The sequence below is a fragment of the Heloderma suspectum genome, chromosome 5 (genome assembly GCF_057233095.1).
Source record: "Heloderma suspectum isolate Gila_16-S chromosome 5, 16-S_ref, whole genome shotgun sequence".
In the NCBI taxonomy this organism is placed as follows: Eukaryota; Metazoa; Chordata; class Lepidosauria; order Squamata; family Helodermatidae; genus Heloderma; species Heloderma suspectum.
In genome coordinates, this window is record NC_139462.1 from 157113144 (window position 1) to 157137141 (window position 23998).

The 23998-nt window shown below is 42.6% G+C and overlaps 1 protein-coding gene across 9 annotated transcripts in view; it reads right to left on the reverse strand.

The window, feature by feature from the left end:
* ITGA9 (integrin subunit alpha 9) overlaps positions 1-23998 on the reverse strand; it is a 331280-nt gene that overhangs the window by 38133 nt on the left and 269149 nt on the right. For 7 of the 9 annotated variants that reach the window (XR_014792283.1, XM_084857953.1, XM_084857952.1 and 4 more), the window contains 4 exons: positions 21579-21686; positions 7168-7293; positions 4982-5101; positions 3258-3359 (listed from right to left, as the gene is read on the reverse strand). Coding sequence is in view for 7 of the 9 variants with exons in the window: in XM_084857953.1 (XP_084714079.1) it covers positions 3258-3359; positions 4982-5101; positions 7168-7293; positions 21579-21686 (456 nt within the window). In the remaining 2 variants the exon portion in view is untranslated. The other 2 variants (XR_014792284.1, XM_084857950.1) reach the window with 2 other exon arrangements.

The following is a 23998-nucleotide window of genomic DNA, read 5'->3' on the forward strand; positions in this document are numbered from 1 at the left end:
ACATTTTCTGAATAATGTTCGAAAGGAAGCAATCGCATGACTGGGCTCACCGCGCATGCCAGCACTGTCCCACTCGTAATAACAATGCCAGCATGGGAAGTAATCACATTGCTGGTCTTGTCACGTGATCGTTTCCTTTCACACATTAGTGGAATGGTACGGGAAGCAACCAAACCACAGGGGCCTTACCATTCAAGTAATGTATGGATCACAGTAAGACTACAGTGGTAAGCGCTTTTCAGTGATGGCCCCAGAATTATGGAACGAGTGTGACTTTTCAAACATGACTGTCAAATTCTATCTAAAAAAGCTAGATTACATTTCCAGACCCTAGGTAATAGTTGCTCAAGTACTAGCAAGAAGAACAAACGAAAAAAGAGAACAGAAAACAAAGCTGTAAATTCAAGGTGGGGGAGGGTTGATTTTTGTTGTTGTTGAGTTGATGGAAAACTTTCCTTGGCTTTTAGAGGTGCTCCAAGAAATTTTGTATTGCATGATCTGGCAAAAAGAACCTCAGATACTGGGCTGTGACTCTCAGACCACACATATGAAGCCAGATATGCACACATCGCTGCACGCATGACCCAAGGGCTGCAACTCATGAATCCCCTACAACACTGTATGGAAATTAGGGCAATCTCTTTGTGCTCCTGCATGGCTTGCTTGTCTAGCTGAGCCAGTCCTAATCATTCCTAGTATGATAAATTATGGCCAGTCTGAAATAGAAATATATCTAATGACATTTCGGGCTGTTAAATCTTTGGCAATACTTCTAATTCCAGATTTCATCCAGCATAATTGGAATTGTGGCTTTAAGCCCCTAGGATGCATTCAAAATGGCAGCCAAATTGTTTTAGGCTGTGATCCCAACCACATTTGCTTGGAATCATGTTCCATTGAAAGCACTTCCAAGTAATGTATTTAGGAGTGGCGTGCCAGCCAATATTAGGAAGCTTGGAAATTTTTTTAAACAACATCTAGCAAAGATGCTTGATACCTAATCCAACAAAGCCAGATAGGCACATGGGGGGGGGGGGTTACACACAACCATCCATGGCACACACAGAATGCAACCTGCTTTTTATACTCCTCAACAATGAAATGGGGTTTACTGGATAGTGCCCATGCTTTATAGATGGGCAATGCTGAGAAGAAATGGAGGAATGTGGCATAGTTAGAACCTAACAAAATATTAATAAATGTTACAAGCAAACACATGTAACAAAAACCCGTTGGCCTCCCTACCCCCTTAAAAAAAATACTTTTGGGGAAGAGGTGATTTTGATAAATGACTTGGGTGTGTATTTAACCCACTACTCACCTGCCACTTCTCTGTTTCAAATTGTACTCACAAGCCACCTTTCCTCTGTAGGGTTCCAAATGTGTGTTTACTCTCACAAACAAATATCTGGGGAACAGTTTAGAGCAGGAAAGCAGAAGGCAAGGAAAAGTTCGAGCACCCCCTACTGCTGCTCTTTCTCTGCTCTAAATTGACCCTTTCCAAAACAGTTCTCTCCCTCTCTCTCTCTCTTAAGGCAACTGTGGTTTTGTTACATGCTTTTGCATTCTATCAGTTTCAGTATCCACATAAGATTAAGCTTACTTTTTATTCTTTTTCATTTTAGCCCTGATCAGGCCTTCAAGGCTATATCAAAAACAAGCAGCAATGGTACAAAAAATTAAAACAGATGAAGTCAAGCCAGTCACTCCAAAAGCCTTCAGAACAGAAAAGCCTTTGCCATTTTTTAAACAGCTATGAGTAAGTAGGTCTTGCAAGCTATGTAAAAGAGAAAGGGAGGGAGGGGGGACCACCACTCAAAAGGCCCTGCTCCTTGAATTTTCCAGCCTTTCCTCAGAAGCTTGGGATATCTGGACCAGAGTCTCATTTCATGACTCAAGCACATGGGAAGCAACATAAGAGATGATCCCTAAAATATCCTGGGTTCAGACTGTTCAGGGCTTTAAAATGCACCATTTCCAAGTACCTCTTTTGGACAGAGGCGGCTTCTCGTTACATAGGATTGAGGACTTCTACAAGTGAACAAAAAGGAGCCATTACAGATGTGTGCTTAGTAAGTGGCATAGAAACAACAACATCTGGAACCAAAAGGAGACACGACTTTTATTCCAAATGTTGTCTCCTCTTGGCTATTTTCAGGAGCGCCCTAGCTGCCTCTTGCAGTCCCCACCAATAGCCAACTCAGGACACAGACAACGAGGAATTATTTCCGAGACTTTATTCCTTTATTACTTTATGACTCTTTCAGATACTAATCACTAGCGACTAAGCAAGGAACAGCACTGGGGATAGATAGCAGAGTAGCCTAAGCTCCAGGTAAGGCAGTTGGTCCCTGTTTGAAGGAGAATCACAGGAAGACCCTGAACTTATGGGCTAGGGAGAGATCCTCCCTCTTTCCCTTGGGTCCTCAGGATGCAGCCATAGTTTGCGCACCAAACGAGCGCTACGCCTCCTTTCCGCGCCCTCCATCTGTCGTCGCTCCCTGCATCTGCGCTGAGCGTCCAGCAAGCCCGCCTCCAGCGCTCTCTCACTGCCAGGGTCACTATCTATCCCAGGAATGCTGACAGGAGGAATCTCTGCCAGCTGCTGTGCTTCTGAGAGATGAGCGAGCTCCTCTCCCATGGACTGCTGTTCCTCCTCAGAATCAGAACTGCTCTGGGGCTCTATTGGCTCAGTTTCCACCCTGACAGCTATTTTCTTTGATCCTCAAATGTTATTAAAACTATTAATGCTACAATCCTAAAACCACTTACTAGGGAGTAAGCCCCCACTGAATATAGTGGGACTTGGCTTCAAGGAAACATGCATGCACAGGATTGCGTATTCCGTAATCTTCCATATAATATGAGCTGATCTTCCAGAAGGGGTTAAGTCTCCTGGATTTCCAAAAAACCTGTGTTTGATTAAAACAGGCTTCAGCTTCATCCTGGGAAACTGAACTCATTGCTTAGCAAAAGGTACACTCGAGGACTTTACAAGGTGGGCTAGTTGCAGCACATTAAAGCATTCTCAGTAACATCATTTGCTAGAGGGACAAGGTTTATCACAGCAAGACAGACCACAGGAGGATTGCGAGGCAACAGCATCACTGATATATTCAAAGCAAGGCACGCTTGCTCGTTTTTGTAGGCTAAGCATAGGCCTGACCACAAATTCCTCACTCAGTGCAAGATCATCTAATGCATTCCATATGAGCAACACAAGCAATGCTGCTCGCTCTTCAGATTCATTCACTCACCATGGCTTCTTCTGAATTCCCATTGGGGACTTCTACTGCCCGGATCTTTGTGTCCACCTTCACCTTTGCTGTTGTTACAAACTGAATGACTGATGAACTGTCCTAAGGATGAAAGAACAACCAAAGCTGAGCCAGCACTGTCAAATGCGCAGCCTTCAAAGGCTTTTAGCCACTGGCTCTTTTATGGCCTCAAATCAGATGCAAAGTCTTTCAAGCAATATTCCAGATTTAAATCCAACCCACCCCATTAAATCTGATATGCCGTGGCGCTGTTTTTTGTTTTCAAACTTGGATCTGATCTGGATGAAAAACTCCCCAGTCCAGATACATTGCCCAATTAAAAGAATGTAATGTGCTGCCAAATACCGTCAGCAAAGAACATCTTAACCTGAATGATTTCCACATAATTAAGAACAGATATTTAGATGCAATTACTAAAATGCGCTCGTGGACACTGTCGGATAAAATATGTTTATTATTAAACTACATCCCGATATGACACACTATAAAAAGCCAAAATATATCTATGGTGTTTTTTCTCTCTCCTTCAAGAGTGAATCCCTCTTGTATTTCCTACAAAGAGTTTAAACACAAGTGGTCCAGCCAGTTACCTTTTAAAGTCAGTATTTGTTCTTGTAGTGTAAAATTGCATTGCATGCCCTCTGCTGGAGCTAGATCAGAATTACAGTTTCACAGTGACATGACCATTACATGGTACTGCAGGAGCAAAATGACAATTTGGAACACAGCTGGAGGCATAATTCCAGTCCTGGCCAGCAAAAAGCATACACATGACTTTCACTCTGTGGCTTGAAATGACATAGTGCCTACGGTCCAAGTGTTCTCCTACTGGGGTAGAGCCACTGGGTGCCATTTTGTTGGTGGCTAGATATGATGTTTGGACCACTGTCACTTGGGACTAACCACATCATCAAGGATAATGAGACCCCACACTACTCTTGCTGCAACCCTGTAGATGGTTTTCCAAGTAACAAGGCACAGAATAAAGGATTCTTTTTTAGAAGGGGCCCAGCTGGATGGATTTGCCTTGCTTAGCATACCCAAGTCCCTTTTTGTGCCATTGTTCCCAATACAGACTTTTCAGTCAGACTAAGCACACCTACATTTTCTCCTAAACATTGAACACTAAACTGATTGACTTGCCCCCTTAGGTGGATGTCTGACCTCTGATTTTCAACATTAGGCCAACATTTTATGGCAGCCCAGTTCCAGGTGAAGAAACAATCGCCCAAGCATTTCAGTGCCGCATTCTGAACCGCAATTCAGCATGAAGAAACCAAAACTGAAAAGAAACCAGCAGCAGGAGGCTGAATCATTGTTGTGCCCATGACAGAGAGCTCAGAAGACGTTTATGACAATGTGTGCCAGTGATAAAATGACAGCCTAGATAGAAAATAAGCAATCATTTCTAAGGGCATCTAAGGGTTGTGAGAATCAGGCTTGAATCTCATTGATGTGGATGGAGCTAAAATATTTATTTCCTTTCTTGCTTTAATACTGTACAGAAGTTTAGAGCCAGGGTATTTAGCAGCTTGAACGATGGAAAAACAGACCAGTTTAAATTCCTTTTTGTTTAAATTTCTGAGATCTGCTCAAACTGCAGTGCATGAAGCAATAAATCTAAATGATTCCAGTTTAATTCCCACCATGTGCTGGATTATGTTGAGAAACTTTAACATTATAATTCAGGCAATTATGCTCACCTTTTTTAATATCTCTGTATTCAACAGCATCTGCACATCTATGGTGCGCGATTCTGCTTTTGCTAGTGAGCTTAAGTTACAGTGTATAATTAAGCAGGGCCTGTCTGATCTTTCACAGTCCTAAGGGAGACAAGTAGAAAGCTGTGAGGCAAATAAGGAAAGGAAAAATAAAATAAAATAAAATAAAAAAATAAACAATGCTCAGCTTTTGGACCTGGGATAACAGCAGCCATGTTTTTGTTAACTCTTGTTCAGCTTCTCCAGAAACATCTCCTAGGAAGCCCTTGTATAAAGCTTTACAATTTCCAGAAATAAATCATCCATACAGCTTTGGAATCATGTAAATGGGAGCTAGGCAATGCAGGTATTTAGTGGTGGTTCTATGCAGAAGGATGATATGGAGTAACACAATGCCCTTTCAGGATGCAATCATATATACACTTATCTGAGAATAAGTCCCCCTTGAAATCAGGGTAACTCAACTTCTAAATAAACATGGGATTAGACAGTCATCGGTTATTTCTTAACAAAAAACAAACAAAACAAATGCTGACAAACAAGGTATTTATAGAAATATATTTATCAATTAAAAAAATCAATTTGAAATATTTGATTTTTTAAATATTATATTTAGACTTCAATCCAGGTGTGATCTGCTATCATAAGCTCCTTTTACTTTAAGGTCCAGAGTTCCCTATGTGTGATAGTAGCCAGAACATGTACAGTTGTACGTGAAGAACTGCATGGTCATTTCCCTTCAAATGTATATGGTTGGAATGGTTACCTTCCTTGGAGGAGGGGTAAAGAGGGGGTCTGGATTCCATCTCCCCCCAAACAGATAAGTGCTATCAAAACTGACAGTCCCTAGGGGATACAGAACAGATTATAATGTGCAAAGTCCCAGGTGCAGGATGATGATATTTTATCCTGTGTAGCATCTTTTCATACACACAGGACCTTACATTTTAAGGTGTCTCCACAATAACCAAAAATCCTGCAGCCCTGTTGGAGCATTTTGCTTCTGTTTCTGTGGCACGATTAGGATTGGCTCCTTTAGATGACGAACATGACATGGAATTGAAAACACCCTTTCTCAGCAGCCTTGCCAGGGTTTTCTATATTTTTCAATGAAACAGCACCATCTATTGGGTGAATTATCATGGTAGGCAATGTCTACCCAATGCAGAAATGGCAGGTTTTTCAAAAAGATTCCGGCTCATCTTCAATCTTTTAAAAGATGGGATAACTGGAAAAAACCACTGCATCCTGGAAGTTGATGATGTTGTGTAAAGGACCTGCCAGCTTCCATGAGCGGCCAATAACAAGCACATGATAAATGCCTCATGTAGAAACAGCCTCAGAGAAGGACCATAGGTCAGTGGCAGAGCACATGCTTTGCATGCAAAAGGTCCCAGGGAAAAACTCATGCCTGAATCCAGAAGAGTTGCCTGCGCAGGCAATATTGACATAGATGGACCAATAATTTCAGTGGGTACAAGGCAGCTTCCTGTATTTTTTGCTTCATATAAATGAACTGTCCTGTATTGAATTGAAATGGGCAGTTCGTTGGAAACCCAGTTTAAAAATTCAATTTAGAAGCTTTTCCCAAGAGTAAAAAAAATGAGTAAGTGTGCATCACAGTCCCAAGCTTCCAAATCAATAGGAGCCTCAACATTGTAGTATGCTATAAATCATACTAACATCATAATCCTATACATGTCTACTCAGAAGTATGTCACACTGAATTCATGTGAGACTAACTTCTGAGTAAACTGGCATTGATTGTGCTGTAAGAATGAGAGAGGGTCAAACTACACATGATGTAGGAAATCTGAGTGTTAATCTTGGTTCCCCCTTGAGGCTTGTTACTTGCTGGTTCTGGCTCAGTGTTTAAGTGGCATTGTAGCCTACTCCCATTTGTGACTGAAGCTGGCATTTTATGCCGAAATGTTTCACATTTTAAAAATCTGTTTGTTTATAAACATTTTCTTTTAAAATTTATAAACTGGATGCACAATTGCTGGTCATTTATTGTCAATAAAGAAAGACAAGGATTATCTATTGCCAGCCACAGACAGAAAGTGTTCCACATGGTCACAGAGCTCCATTGGTTGTAATAGCACTGGAGAGCCTATGCAGATGTGGAGCTCTGGAATGAGGCAATGGAGTTTTTCAGTGCTTCTTACCAGAACTTTCCTCCCAGACTTGGTAAAAAAGGCAAATATTGTGTGAAAAATGTTCTCCTTTTCTTGAGGAATGACGCATGGGGTTGGGTTTTTTTGAGAAGAGCAGTTTCCCTTGTCCTGGGCAACCTGAAGAAAGATAAAACAACACACAAACAACTCACTTTTTGAACATTTTGAACCATCTTTTCTATTACAATCATTATTATGACAGGGTTTGTGTTTATTGTTTGTTTGTTAAACTCATACTTCTCCCACATGACCAACAAAAGATTACAATGAAACAAAAACCACGGCTGCCAGTTTCTCATAATAAACAAGTGCTCATTTCCATGTGTTTATTGATTCCAATAAATACGAACTGAAAATTGCCAAGCCTTGATTGCTGGGCCTGAACTAAAGGAAAGGTTAGGGGGAGGAAGGGAGGAATCTGCCCACATTTGCTATTGGGAACCATTTATATCCCCTTTCCTTTCCCTCTTATTGACAGCCAGTCCTAAAATGCCCTTATTTGGATGTAGGAAGTATTTATATTCATGGAATGAAGGGCTGGTTGTTAGGTTATAGAAGTAGTGTGGTTGCCATTTCCTATGGCACCATCTCATGCCATGTTTGTAATATAAGAAGAGCAGGATCATACAGAAGGAGCTCTCAAAGAATGATGTTAGCATGTAGGGATGTACAGATTTTGTGAAATCTGTTCCGTGTTTTGTGGATTGTTAGGCATATTTCATTCCATCATCCACTCATTGAGAGAAACAGATTTTTTTTAGAGATGTATGAGAATTTTGTTCTACTTGTGCAAGTGTGCATTAGCACTAATGAGAATTTGCACAAATCCCCTCCAAAGAGTTAAAAAAAAGATGGCCTGCAAGTCTGCGTGACCTGGAAAAAGCCGGTCCACTGTGGAATCCACAGGTCTAAACCCATTTGAATCTGTTGTGGATTTATCCAACATCCCTAAGGGGAAGCAACCATATCATCTGCACTTCCCATGTGAATTTGTTCTAATATTGCTTCCTGTTGTGGGAAGGTGATGGAGGAGCAAAATGGGTGCCTTGTTGGTCTTCATTCTGCCTGGGCTTTCCCTAGCTGGCAGAAGCCTGGCTGGACCGAAGTTGGCTCCCCAACAAGGGCACCAGCTGGAGATGCTCCTGCTGGCATTTTGGCCAGGTCCCGCCCCTGACATCACAGATAGGGCCCTGCCCCCTGACATCATCCAAGCCACAGAGGGATGTCCGGGGGGGGAGGGTCAATCCAACTCCCAGACCGAAGCTAGTTTGACACAATTGGTCTCAGCATATGTTTCTCACTTAGAAGGAGTGTAGCTCAGCGGTAGAGTCCCTGCTTTGCATGCAGATGTTCCCAGCTTCATCCCCAGCATCTCCAGGTAGGGCTAGGAAAGAATCCTGCCTGAAAAACCGGAGAGCCTCTGCCAGTCAATGTCAACAAAACTGAGTTAGATGGACCAATAGTCCGATTCAGTATAAGGTGGCTTTGTATGTTCTTAAGTCCCAGCAAGAGGCTCAAATTTTGGACAACCTTGCCTAGGGGAGAGGGTACCTATACCATTGGGGGGGGGGGACCAAAGCACAGTAGTAAAGCATGTGCTTTGCATGCAGAAGGTCAATCCCTGTTATGCCCAGCTAGAAGGATCAGGTAGCAGATTATAGGAAAGACGTTGATTGAGACCCTGCTGCCAGTCAGAGTAGGCAACACTGGACTAGCCAAATGGTCTGATCTGGCATAGGGGTGCTTCCTATCCATTAAAATCCTTCAGACTTTTAAGGACGTTAACGCAAGGAGATGCAATACTCAGATTTGGTGGATGGTTACTCCAATAGTGTCTTTCGTCAGCATGAACCACATTGCTTCTCAGCAACAGGATATAGCCACTGAAGTAAAAATGTGTATGACTTCATTCACAAAGAACGCTATGTTTGCAACATGCAAAGGAAGTTCCCATAGGATTTTTACAGGAGAAGTTGAATCCTTTAGTAGCCTTATGGAGCAAGGAGAAGAGGGAAAGAAAATAGCAGTGAATTCTAACCAGCTCAGAGGGCATTATCTTTAATAGCAGGCAGTGGAAATATGCATCTTTTTACAAGGTCAAATGCTTGTGGATGTGAGCAGCACAGATCTACTATAAATTAAGAGCATAATTTAGGAAGATACATTGAGCTCTAATGCAGCATTCTGATGTACTGGGTTTATTTTTTAAAGAGGAATGATTCTATGCAGTCTCACCCCCACCTCCCACTCCTGTTTGGGATTACAGATGTTCTTGGTAAACCTTTGAAGCCCTCAAGAAGGCTGATTCACTAGATATGAATCAGGATTGCCTGAGATCCTATCAGAACTGACAAAAACCAAGGGCAATTCAGTTTTCAGCTGCTCTTCCAGTCTACTGAATGTTCGGAAAGGGTGGTGGTGGTGGTGTGTGTGTGTGTGTGTGTGTGTGAATGATTGTACATGTATGAGTATGAAAATTCCTCACACACAGACAAAAAAGGGTCTTGGAATGGCTGGGGAGGCATACTATAATAATACTACACAAAGCACTACTAAGAGCTATAGGAATGACAAAGGGTATGAATAGCAAGGATGCTTCTAAAATTCTCATCTGGATAATTTATCTCCAGATTTTGGGGTTCTGAATCATCAAGTCTTGTTTCTGTAATGGCACTGTTGCATTAAGAATGCTCCACTGATCCATTTTTTATTTCTGGATTTTGTACAGAGCTCTGCGCACATACGGGTCGGGGCAGCTTTCTGTTGCTTCCATTCATTTGTATATTCCCCACCCCTCCTCAGCACGACTGATAGTGCATGCGCACATTGATAAAGCACTGCACAACCATCTTGAAGTGATCATATGCATGACTGCAGCCATGTTCTTTATGTGCAATAATGAGCATGTGTGTGAGATCAATCGATCGATCGATCAATCAGTCAATAAAAACAGACCACAGCAGGCTCCATCCAGGGTGGCCAATGGTCAGAGATTATGGGACTTGTAGTCCAAAACATCTGGTGGGCACCAGGTTGGGGAAAGCTGAACTACACAATTTCATCAGACTGTTTTTTGTTCCCAGCAGCGCTGAGCAAGTTAGAAGGATATATTCAAGCACTCCTGAATGACAAATGATAGCTACTGGAGAGACACCCTTCTGGGATGAATATGAACCAGCTGACTCTGTTCATCTCTAAACCAGATGCCTTATTCACAAACTCCAGGGTATGCCGACCTCAGTGACTTGTCAAATGTTTCATCTTATAACGGTTGTCAGAGAGGGATCTTTTCTTTTTTCCTGGTGGGGACAGCAGGTTTCAAAATATTTCCTCATGTACTCAGAGTGCAAGTCCACAAACTGGGTAACTTAGAATGCATATCTCCTTTTTTCTGAAGAGGTTCCAAATTCTTTCTGTAGTGGACTTTACAAAATAAATAGCTGTACAAGCCTCTCAAAGTGGGGGATCCAGTTTGTTTTCCTGGAAAGAATCACAACATGAAACAAGCAAATGGGGGGTGCTTTGCACGAGAAGAAGTTGCAGCAAAACAGATGTGCCAGTCTTGCACTACTGCTGCTTCCTGTTATGTGCAAAAAGTCCTCTAATGAATTAGGAGAAGGGTCATCGTTCAGTAATAAAGCACATGTTTTGTAAGCAGAAGGTCTCAGCTTCAATCTCTGGCATCTCTAGGGAGAGCTGGGAAAAACCCCTGTCTCAAACCTAGGCGAGTCACTGCCAGTCAGCAGAGACAAGGGTGGGGAACATGTAGCCCTCCAGATGGTGTTGGACTGCAACTTCCACCAGCTCTAGCCAGCATAAGCAATGATGAGGGATGATGGGTGTTGCAGTTCATCAGCATTTGGAGGGCCACGTGTTCCCCACCCCTGGCGTAGACAATACTGAGCTAAATGGACCAATGGTCTGACACAGTAATAAGCTGGATTTCTATGTTCCTAACTACCCATGGGAAAGTTTCGCAAGCGTCTGAAGTCCACATGCATTTATCCTGCCCCATTGTCTTTGATGCTTATCCTGTAGATCTGGGTGGGAAACATGTGGCCCTCCAGATGTTGGACAAAAACTCCAATCATCCTTGACCATTGGGCATGCTGGTTGGGGCTGATGAATGGAAGTCCAACAACATCTACAGAGCCACACGTTCCCCACTCCTGCTGTAGATATGCTATAGCTGTGTTTGCTTCTCACTCCCAGCAGTTGATGGGAGATTTCAAAGCCAGTCTTCGCTCCACCCACTTCTCAATCTAAACCCTTGTTTCCATTCAAAGCTGATGCCATTTTGGGGTGCCCATGCTAAGTGGGTCCAAGGAACAGATAACATGCACAGTATACATAATATCATAAACATTCTCTGAACATTTCTGGAAACCTTTTATGGTCTGCCATTTGATGAAAAAAATACTATAATTGGCTAATGGCAAAGGGGGTTTCACATATCCATTAAACCTATCTGAACTGGCACAACAACCAAGAATAGGAATGATTAGTCCTGTTTGGCATGAACAACAATGATGCTCAAGTCTTTGTGAACAGGAAGGACAGGCAGCACCCAATATATCAACGGTGAGAAGAAACATGTGTTTTATTTAAGTGCTCACAAACGGTTGAAGCCTACAGCTCAACACCACCATACATGGCATCCAAAAGGAGAGTTTACATGTAACATTCCCATGCTCAAGTGCTCAGCAGCTGAAATCCAAGACAATGCTTACATTCTGCCCTCCTCTGGTGCCAAAGCAGGGTAATTTATGCATTGCAAAGATGCCAACTGCTATCTGATATCAGGCAAAGCTTCACGCTGGGCTCCTCGGGACAGCTGTTACAAGGAGGAAGCAAAGCAGGCTGACACAACCCACTACAAAGCTGAATGAAGCCACTCACCATGGATTCTGGCCCATGAAGGGCTGAATACATCTCTGGCTTTGGTGCTTGTCTAGGACAGCCAATTGGGGGCCAGGGTAGTGGTTTCTCCAGCCTAGGGATGTGCAAACTCACCCCCGTCTGGGTTCTCTGGACTCCTGCCCAGCCCTGCCCTGCCCCCACTTGCCGGTCCCCAGACTATGCCCCTCCCACTTTCGGCGAGCAGGCCGCACTCACCCCAGTGGCCTTGTCGATGTCTGCAGTCACCATTTCTAAAAAAAATAAAATGGTGATCGCAAAAATGGGGATTTTTTGTATGCGCGAAAATGCACATTTTTGCGAATGTGCATATTTTCATGTGTGAAATGTGCATTTTTGCAAAGGTACATATTACTGTGTACGAAAATGTGCATTTTTCATAAAATATGCATTTTTGCACATAAGCAAATATGCGCATTCGTAAAATGTGCATTTTCATATACATGAATGTGCACATTCGCAAAATGTGCATTTTCGCATGTGCGCAAATTTGTGCATTTTTGCGCTCTCCATTTTATTTCTCAGAAAATGGTGACCATGAAGCTCGACAAGGCTGCCGGGGTGAGTGCAGGCCATTCGCCAAGCGCGGACAGGGGGTGAGCAGGGGCAGGGGCTTGGTGAGCAGGGCTCGGGGTTGTGGGCAGCAGCAGGCCCGCTGGATTCCTGGACTGAATCGGGCACCCATGCCATCCCTACTCCAGCACTTGCAAAACCACAATACATTGCTTGTTGTTTGTGTTCAGCTTTGGGGGGGTCACAAATCGTTCAGAGCCAACACAGGAGTTTATCCTTCAAATTCCTTACTTTACTTTCAAATCCCAGGGTACCTGTGTATCTGCCAGTTCACCTCAATATGAAGCTGTCAACATTATGAATAACTCGAGTAGTTCACATTTCATCCAGATTAGTAGATTCAGGCTGCAATCCCATACGCACTACCTGGGAGTGTCCTACGGAACTTAACGGGGCTTATTTTGGAGTAGAAATATGTGGGATTGCACTGCACAGCTTAACTTCTGAGTTCCTTTGCATGGAAGTTAGTTCCTCATTAAAGAAAAACTAATCTTCATTCAGAGTCTTGACTGCTCGGAACATATCTGCAGGCCATGTTATATCCCCAGATCCTGGGGATTATCTCATCACTGTTCCTTCATTAAATATCTTTCCTTTCTTTGAAAGTTGCATTCAATCCCAAATGTTCAGCTAAACATGATATTAGTGGTGTCATGATTTTGAAGAGCAATGAGATTAAAACCAACCTGAAGGGTCTAACTAATATTTAGAACCTTGTGGCAATGACAAGAAGTGGCATGGGATTTGGAAAGAAGAAGCAATGAGTAGGGAAAAGGTTAAGCCTCCCTTTCCTAACCACCCTAGCAGCTTCTCCACTCCAAATCAAGATTTCTCAAAGCTGCTTTTCTGTAGGAAAAACATTCATTGAGCTTTCGTTATTCAGGCAAGCATGTAACATACCTAATGTATCATTTTCTTCTACGACCTGCACAAATGCGGACTAGTGGAGACATACCACTATTTTATCATATACATATTCAAGTATTTTCCTTCACTATACAAACATTTCCCCACATTTGACACTTTTAGGAAGCATTTTCCTTCCAGAAGTTTAATTTAAGGCCTGTGATTGCTGCTTTTAGATTGAATATGGAATAGTTCTTATCATTCTTCTTTGCTTTGGATTTTATCAGTGGCTTTTTGGAAGGTTTGCACTGCAGTATTATTGCATATGATGGTTACAATAGCATTAGTGTGGGGGGGTGTTCAATGGTAAGCTGCTTTGGGGGTTTAACCAAGTTTGGGAGTTTAACTGATAAGCAATAGCCAAATAAAAATACTTGTGTCTATAAAAACATTAAATTGCACAATAGTGGAAGTCTTTGGAGGACAATCTTGGTTTGTTGATTTGAAAACAGCAATCCAAGAAATTAACTATCTGGACTGGAATGCTTTCAAGATGACAGGAGATACACCATGTTATCATGCTTCCTGAGATTTCCTGTGTCCTACCAAAAAAAAGAAGAAGCAACTTGCCATTATGGAAGAATCTTGCCAAGGCCATTATGATCTATGTTATACAACTTTTTCTTGGAAATGATGGTCCTTTTTTAAGTAAGATTTTTATTGGACCAATTATGATCCTTTATGTCTGAGAAGAAATTGCAAAGTGCAAATTATTCTTTGTTGATTTTGCAAACGCAGATCTTTCATTAGTTCCTTGTCAAGTACTGAATGAACTTTATATAGAGATACAACACTCTCCTTATGAACCAATCCCTTAAAACTGTAGCTGATCCTTCCAATCCTAACTGATGTAATTACAGTGGCTATCATGACAAGGTCTTAAAAAAGGCTTACTAATGAGTAACAGCTTATTAGAAAATCTATATGTTGTAAAGCAGTAATCAGTCATTTCCAACTTCCTTTTTGCTACTTCTGGCAGAGTTAAAACTATACCAGTAACAGAATGGGGAAATTCTCTCACTTTAAGAGTCCCTCAGGAAAATTATGCTGGCCTTCTTTTTCTCAGATTCAAAAACTCCTCAAGGGTGAAAACACCTCTTCTCAAGGCCTTTGTAGCTGTTCTGACAGCACGATATCCTATCAAACCTTCTATTTCCTTGCTGTACAAAGTCCGAACATTCAGCTTACTCAACAAATCTTCTGAAATAATTAAAAAATATAATCATCCCCAAAATGTATACCAGTCCATTTTTTTACCCAAACTTCTTGTTATGCATATCTGCTCCTAGAGAACCTGGTTGCACGCAAAGTCAGTTCCACCATTAGGCATAGTGAGCCGGCTGCCTCAGGTAACAGATGCTGGGGAGGGTGGCGACAACAATACCATGGCACTTAAGAGCGATGTTGTGTGTGATCTTGCATTTCCTAAGGTAGCCTGCTCCCCTCAGGTGTGGTGGAGGACACTCTCCCATTGCCTGTGTTCAAGCCTGTCTTGCATTTCCTAAGGTAGCCTGCTCCCCTCAGGTGTGGTGGAGGACACTCCCCCACTGCCTGTGTTCAAGCCTGTCTTGCATTTCCTAAGGTAGCCTGCTCCCCTCAGGTGTGGTGGGGGACACTGTCCCATTGCCTGTGTTGAAATGAGAGTCAACTGCCAGTTCAACTGCTTCTGCGTGTTGAATTATGGGGACACCATCTTGCCCTTTGCCTCAGGCACCAAAATAACTTGAGCCAGCCCTGACATAATCTTATGTCTTGGAGTGGGGCACTGAGCTCTCTCTTCTAATATGCGATTTCTCCTTAGAGTATGGTCCCCTTCTTATCCTCTCCCCCCGTCTCCACAATATACACCACCTCCTCTTTCATCCTTTCTCCTCTGGAATCCACACAGTCTCTCACCACACCCTTGCTCTCTCCCTGCATCAATGCACACTGTAGATCCAGCGCCTGAGACAACCACCCCGCTACTTGCTTCCACTGAGAGCCAGTCTCAGGAACAAACCAGACAGGCATAGGTGTGTGTGTGTGTGTGTGTGTGTGTGTGTGTGAGAGAGAGAGAGAGAGAAAGAGAGAGAGAGGGAGGGAGAGGGAGGGAAAGGGAGAGACAGACAGACATGATTAGTTTGGCTATAAAGCGGGAGTGGGGGTCTATTAAATGGAGTACGTGGATGATAGGAGCAAAATCCACACCCTTGCCTTTCTTATCTCCCCATGCTATGCTGTTGAAGACTCCCCCTCCCCCAGCCAACTCCCTTGCAGTATCAAAGCTGGGCTGGGTGGGGTGGGGAGGAGGCCATTAAAATGTAAATAGTCTGGTTTGGTCCTCAGTCACACAGCATAACGATCAGCCAAAACTGCTGCATCTCATTTGGATCAGCTCATACAAATGCAATACTTGCAAATAAACGCCAATAGCCATGAATGCCTATTTTTGCACGGCCTGCAGACAATTAGTTAGAAACAACAAGTAATGAAATACAGAAGTAAATTGAAGGTTCGGGGAGTGCACAAAAAACTCTATCCTTCTCAGCTGAAATCCTTTCTACCTAGAGGTCTGGCGATGTTTATGCAGTATAGTTCAATATAATGTCTATCACAGAATTCAATGCAGGCAGATAAATGCAAGCGGGATCGTTATTTTAATAAAAGGTCCAAATTCATCCTCTGATTTTGAGTCACATGCACAGTGAAGATCAGTGGCAGCAAGAAGTCAGAGTATAACCAGCTGCCACAATGACAATGAGTTTCAAAAAATATTACCGCTGAGTATTTACATGTAGTCACAAGCTCTTGCTGTGTGCCTTTTGTTAGAGCCAAGTCCCAAAACTTCAAAGGAACAGAATAAAGCAAAATTTGGAACCAGCTGCCAAACAGACACAGAGAGAGAGAGAGAGAGCTTTCTACATGGGATAAGGATAAGATTTTCTCCAAATGATGGCAAAATAACAAGACTCTAACTGAGAAAGGTACTACTAGCTCAGCATTTAACCGGGCATTGCTGCTTTAGTTAAAATATTATTTTTATTGCTCTGCTGAAAATTTATCCCGCATTTTTTTCAACCATTCTCATCATTCCGTTCGACAGAAGAGAAATTGCTTTCGAAAACAAATTCAATGGTGAAGAAATTTCGGAGAAATTCTCAAGGGTTGGGCTTGGGTTTCTTGGGCTTACCCCTACTTAGGAGGTGGCTGAGGAATGAGCACAAGTGTCCTGTCTTTCACTGTACTATCATCTCTTTGGCAGCCTGTAGCCCCCTCAGCTCCCTACAGTCCAAGTGAAGCCCATCATGAGCTAATTCCTCCCTTAGGGCTTTTTCAGATCAGGCAGTGCAGGCAGCCTGGGAGTCTAGCTGCATTTAGGTAAGCTCAAAAACACCACCGAAAGAAATTCAACATCAATTATAGACTGTCCTGAGAATGAGGCAGAACAATGCAAGCCCCTTTCATGGGGGAAGAAAACTTTCTGGAAATTGGAGGACAGATTTTGGCAAAGCACTAACTCCACCTCATCCCTGGAGCTTGACACAACACTGCCCCCCGCCATTCACACACACCTGCATTGTGATGGATGCAAAATGGCGGCATGCTGTTGCAATATGAAAAACCAAAAAAACCCTTACCAAAAACAAAAGAAGCTGTGCTACAAGCCCTGCCAGTAGGGAGCTCTACCAGTGAGAAACTGTTGAGAATTTCTCCTTCCCCTGGAGAAATTCGGTGAAATTGTCTCCCAAATTTTTCTGCCCACAAATAAGGTGGAGGATTTTGGGAGGCCATCTGCACCCAGCTCTAATTTATTTTCCTTCTCTTAAAACCAGCATCTGTGGCGATGCAGCATAACTGGCATTTATTAAAAACTTTAGTGCAGGGGTGGGCAACACATAGTTCACAGACTGCATGCAGACCATGTAACCAAGTTTGGTGGCTAATCATTCCCCCCCCCCCAAAAAAGGTACTTGTAACACTATGTAACACTAAAGGCGTCAAATGTAGCTTGTCCTGAAGCTAGGCTGGAGCGCTGGGCAGAAAACAACATAATACCATTTAATAGGGATAAATGCCAAGTTCTCCACCTAGGAAAAAGAAACCAAATGCACAGTTACTAGTTCCCCTTTACTCAGCACTGGTTAGGCCTCATCTGGAGTACTCTGTCCAGTTCTGGGCACCGCACTTTAAGAAGGATGCAGACAACCTGGAGAGGGTTCAGAGGAGGGCAACAAAGATGATCAGGGGACTGGAAACAAAGCCCCATGAAGAGAGACTGAAAGAACTGGGCACATTTAGCTTTGAGAAGAGAAGACTGAGGGGAGATAGGATAACGCTCTTCAAGTACTTGAAAGGTTGCTACAGAGAGGAAGGCCAGGATCTCTTCTCCATCATCCCAGAGTGCAGGACACGGAATAATGGGCTCAAGTTACAGGAAGTCAGATTCTGGCTGAACATCAGGAGAAACTTCCTGACTGTTAGAGCAATATGCAATGGAACCAATTCCGTAGGGAGGTAGTGGGCTCTCCCACACTGGAGGCATTCCAGATGAATCTGGACAGCCATCTATCTGACTTGGATTCCTGCATTGACCAGGGGGTTGGACTCGATAGTCTTATAGGCCCCTTCCACCCCTACTATTCTATGATTCTATGATAAATGTGATAGTTTAGTGCTCTGCAGCTGCTATGGAGCACCAAAAGGTCCATTTTAGCTTGAAAACAAACTACATTTAACCCTTTTAGCGCTATGGAGCACTACAGAGCGGTTTGCTGCCAATTGTTTCCCTTTTTTTTTTTTCAGAGCACACCACAGACGGCAGACCTCCCACACTTGGCAACTCCTGCTTTAGTACTTGAACTGAGAGTGAGACCCGTGACACATGTGAAAATGCATTACACATGCTAACTACTGCAGTTGATGGACAGGAATGGAATGACATTTTGCCAGCAGCAAAACATTGCCGTTTGAATAAAGGGAAAATTCAATTTTCCCATAATGGAAGCACAACTTCTCCATCTAGACCCCAGGAAACAAAAGAGTAACAACTACACAACTACTGTGTGGAAAAAAAATCATAATCTACAAAGCCCCGGAATATGGTGTGATGGCTATCTCAAAATAGCCTGTGCTGTACTGCCCATTTCCAATTAAAGATGAGCTTGTTTACATCAATCTTTCAGAGCCGCTAATGAGCAATTGCCAAGGAATAAAGACGTTTTCCAGCTGCTTTGTAGCAAAAGGTCAAGCCGTTGTAGAAAAGTAAATTTTGTCTTGCATCTTCACTGATGGGAACTCTTTTGTCTCCCAGCCCATGACCCAAACCTAATCCACCTCCTCCTTTGTAAATTCATAAAACATGGGAATTTTAAGAAGAAAAAATATTCCTAGGAAAAACAAGGACAATATTGCAAGCAATGACTTCTGACCAATTTTTCCCTTGGGAAAAAAAAATCTACCAGGTCTACTGCTTTTGAGAAAGATCCCCCCCCCCGCATCCATCTTAAATGAGACATTTTATTTCTCTTTTCCATCAAATATGTCAGAAGACGGATTGAAAGATGAGTACATGACTAGTACCTGGTGCTATTGTAGGACCTGCTGGAGCACAGCTTAGCCCTTTCCTTCCATGCAACAGGAGAAGCCCAAGACCATCCAGAACGAGAACATGAGAAGCCCAAGACCATGCAGAAAGAGAACAAGAGAAGCCCAAGACCATGCAGAAAGAGAACATGAGAAGCCCAAGACCATGCAGAAAGAGAACATGAGAAGCCCAAGACCATGCAAAAAGAGAACATGAGAAGCCCAAGACCATGCAGAAAGAGAACATGAGAAGCCCAAGACCATGCAGGAAGAGAACATGAGAAGCCCAAGACCATGCAGGAAGAGAACACGAGAAGCCCAAGACCATGCAAGAAGAGAACATGAGAAGCCCAAGACCATGCAAGAAGAGAACATGAGAAGCCCAAGACCATGCAGGAAGAGAACATGAGAAGCCCAAGACCATGCAGAAAGAGAACACGAGACGCCCAAGACCATGCAAAAAGAGGACTGACACTAGCGCCCCAGCACTGTTCTTTCCATGTGATCTTTGTCTTCTCAAAGTCATCCAATGTTGCTGAAAGAGGAGCAACTCAAGTGCCACCAGGATAACATGAGTACTGGGCCTAAGGCACTAACAACTGGTCTTTGGGATGATACCTGGCAGGATATTTGAGTATGAAATTCCCTAGAAGTAATTACTTGGCTTTGGCTTGATATTGTAAAGCAGTACAGGCACAGAACCTCAGGCTTGGGGGTCAGATTCAGCCCTCCAGAAGTCTCAATCCAGCCCTCTGGGTTTCCCCAGAAAACCACCCCTCCTTCCCCTTTCCCCCAACCATTGATTGGTGGTCTCTTGGCTTTTGTGCACTGCTTTCCCCATTCTAAAAGGTTGAAATGACTCATATAGGGTTCAGATACTGGCAGTAACAGCTTTAAGCTAAACTATGTTGGTATTTTTTTATATCTTTGGCTCTGCCCACCTCAGGAATGTGGCACCTGAGAGTTTGTCCAAAATGGAATTTGGCCCTTAGGTTGAAAGAGGTTCTGCACCCCTGCTGTAAACATTCAGAGTGCAGTTACACGGAAGTGGGTGAATTATACTGCAGTTCTGCAACCTCTGTCAATTTTTCCCCTTGCGTTGTAATTAACAATGGTTGGTTCTCCCAGAAATGTGCATAACTTGATCCTGCAATGCTTGATAACTCCCATCCAAATGTGTGAACTGTTTCCATTGGAAAAATTGGGTTGAATCCAGAGAAGGTTGAGCAGAACTCCACTAACTCAACAGGGCTTTTCTACCTCCTCCCCCTTCACTATGTTGCCCTGCAACACCCCCCCCCCCGAGACCCCCTGGGATGGGGCACAGGGGGTTGCAGCAAGACAGAGAAATCAGAGGAATTCAGTAGGGCTGCTTTTTGAAAGTGGAAGTGCTTTCTCACTTGTGCATAACATCTCCAGATCCAGAAAATTGTGTTTGAGTTGACATCAGGTGATGCACTGTTTGTGCATAGGAACTGTTTGTTGTTTATTCGTTCAGTCACTTCTGACTCTTCGTGACTTCATGGACCAGCCCACACCAGAGCTTTCTGTCAGCCATCACCACCCCCAGCTCCCCCAAGGTTGAGTCCGTCACCTCCAGAATATCATCCATCCATCTTGCCTTTGGTTGGCCCCTCTTCCTTTTGCCTTCCATTTTACCTAGCAACTAGGAACTGTACATGATTCAAAATAAGTGTCTAAAAAGATGTGGAACAAAACTAAAAGACTGTGAATGGAAAACGTCGCAAATGCTTGGAAATAATTATAGTAAAAGGACACTAAATAATAACTGAAATTTAGAACTTAGTGTGATTGGTCTTGTATGGCTCATTCACATGTTCAAACAACCCCAGGATGAACTCTCTCACCCTGGGGTAGCTTGGTCCTCTGGACCATCCTGCCAAGTGGTAAGCAAGACTTTGTCACACATCAAGTATAGATGTGTGGTTAAAATGTTCAACTGTATGGTCTTTTTTTTTTTCTTGTTTGCTGCATAGTCTCTAGTTAGGCCAATATAAACCTATGAAAACAGAACTAATCAATCTCAGCCATTGATTATCTGAATGTTTCTGTGAGGAAAAATAAGGTTGTGTTATAGCACTTACACACCCTGATAATAGTAGCTGGGGTTAAATCTCTAAAAATAACTGACCCATTACAGAAGAGAAATAGGGCCAATAAAAGGAGTACTGTAGGGAAAATTAGGACAGTATGGTACTCATAACTGAATAGGTACTTGATGTTATTAAGCACAATCGGGCAAGATCCCCCCTTATAAATTAATACAAGCCAAAGTTTTACACTTGAGAGCTACCACTGCAGCAAATCATAATGTTGTCCCTTCAAATGCCAAGTCTGTAGAACAAACTCTCATGTTACTCTCCTTCTTCCATTAAGAGCAGCTGCCAGCGTCTACACAGGAAAGAAATTGTACAGTAGCTCACCATCATCCGCCGAATATGGAACATTTCAGCTCCAGAATCTGAGAGGTGGTTTGGAAATGAAATCTTGACAGAAGATCCAGGGAGAGTGCTTGGGCCAGCATTGTAAACCTTTAAAAAGAAGTAAAAGTGAGTGAGCATGTACAAACTTCAGAAAATGTACTACTATGCAGGCTACGGCCAACCTCTATTGATCATAACTGGAATTAAAAAATGAACACCAAGAATGAAAGTAGGCCTCCTCATAATCACTCCCAACAGGGGCATGAACATTGGCTACAACATAAAAGGCATGTGGAAGTTAAAGAGGGCATGTATCATCCATCCCATTAATTTGAAGGAAGGGCTTCATGAGACAGTGTCATGAGTTCAAACACCTTGAACTAAAGGTTCATGGCTAAACTTGCCCAGAGAGCAAGCACAGGTCCATTCTCCTGAAAGTGGCACTTTTAGCCTGGAAAATGTTTCAAATTTGAGTCACAGCAAAACCCTGAAACTTGTCTTCAACAACCCAGACTCAGTCCTAAGATGTACTGAACAAGAATGCAGAAGAGAGTGTATGTACTTATGTAGGATTCCTTTACCTCATAGAGTTAGCTCAATTAGTCCTTACACGGGGGATTAGGGAGAAGGACTTCAAGGCAGTTAGGTAATTTCTCCTGCTCATTCTGAGTGGGGCCCTGGACTTCCGCCTCAAAGTCCTTCCCTGACAGTGCCACTGTTTCAAGTTACCAGATCATGTCATTACAGAAATGATAACCATTAATGAACTGATTGGAGTCTCTCTCTCTCAATCTCTCCCAGCCTTCCCCAACCTGGTGCCCTTGAAATGTGTTGGACTACAGCTCCCGCCATCCCCAACCAACTCTCCATGCTGGCTGGGGATGACAAGGGTTGTAGTCCAACCCATCTGGAGGTCACCAAGTTGGGGATGGCTGTTCTGTAGAGTACTTAGTCTAATAGTTAATCAAGCCCTGTAGATAGATAGATAGATAGATAGATAGAGAGATAGATAGATAGATAGATAGATGGATGGTAGTTGGATGCACACACCTAAACATTTACATACTGAAAAATAAACAGTCTCAAGTAGACACGGTCATGTATGTTGAGAATTTAGTCTCTGAATATGTGGGTAGTCTATACATGGCACTGTTCGGGATCCAGCCGACTCTAAATATCCAAACATCTAGACTTTATTCTCCAAACACTGTTCACCAAACATTGTTCACATTTTGAGGAATGTATGAATGATAAAGAGAAGTGGTGCACAATGCCAAACCCTTACAAAGTCCCAGAGGCACTTAAAAGGGGGAAAGAATCCAGCTACAACTGCAATAAATTCCAAGTGCTGCAAGAAATGAAAGCAGAATATAGCAAATTAGAAAACAAATTAACTGGTAATTCTGTAGTGGTGATGAAAAATGAGTCAACGAATAAAAGGGATTTGGATCTCCACAATAAAGGAAATCAAAGGGCCTTAAAATGTCTTAAGTTGTAGTTCCCTGCAATATTTTTTTTAAAAACCATTCATTTTTTTTACCTATTGCTTTCTTTCTGTTCATTAAATAGAACCAACCTAGTTTCTTTTCTACAAGTAAATCTGTACTACTTTTCTCACTACAGAACTTTTTAAACGTCAAAAGCACCTAAGCATATTGTAAGGTACAATGATGGTTTACCTAAACTTTTATGATTTGCTACATTACTGAAGAAAATTCTGGAACTTTGTAATAATTATTTTCATTATTTATGTGAAGTATGTTGCTTCATATCTGTCTGTGAGAGTCACCTACAGAGAAAGGCTTGTCTGAAATATTTGTGTATGGATGTAAGGATAAATTAGAGTAGGGGTGAGCCAACAGAGGGATGGATGATTTTTCAACATATAGTATAATCAGTGTCAAAATGCATCTCTTCTGGATATCAGCAATTGGGGTGGGGAGTGGAATTGTTATGAAAGGGCATGGACATGTTCATCTGTTCAGGAAGCACTGCTGTCACTCTGAATAGGCTTGGTTTCCTCTCAAGACGTCACACAGTTTCTACATGATCTCTGATTATCTGAGATCAAACTCTAAAAAGAAGTTCTAACTAGGAAAAAAGTTGAACATTTACACATTTAAGTTGTTCAGGAAACATTCCTCCACTACCACCCCCTGCCAAATTAGACACACTTCCCTTAAAAAAAAAAAAAATCCTCACACAATCAAAGCATTGAATTCATCTGGTATTTATCCTCTCTTCAGCTCATTATATGATTATTATATGGAAAAAACTGTAAATTCTAAATTACGAGTTCAGGACCAGTCTATCTAAACTAGTAGCTTGGTCAAGGGAGCTTTAAGGTCCTGAAATCCAAGCCTAGACAGATGTCTTCCATTCCTTCCCACTAAATAACTAAAGACAGTGAATGATAGTAA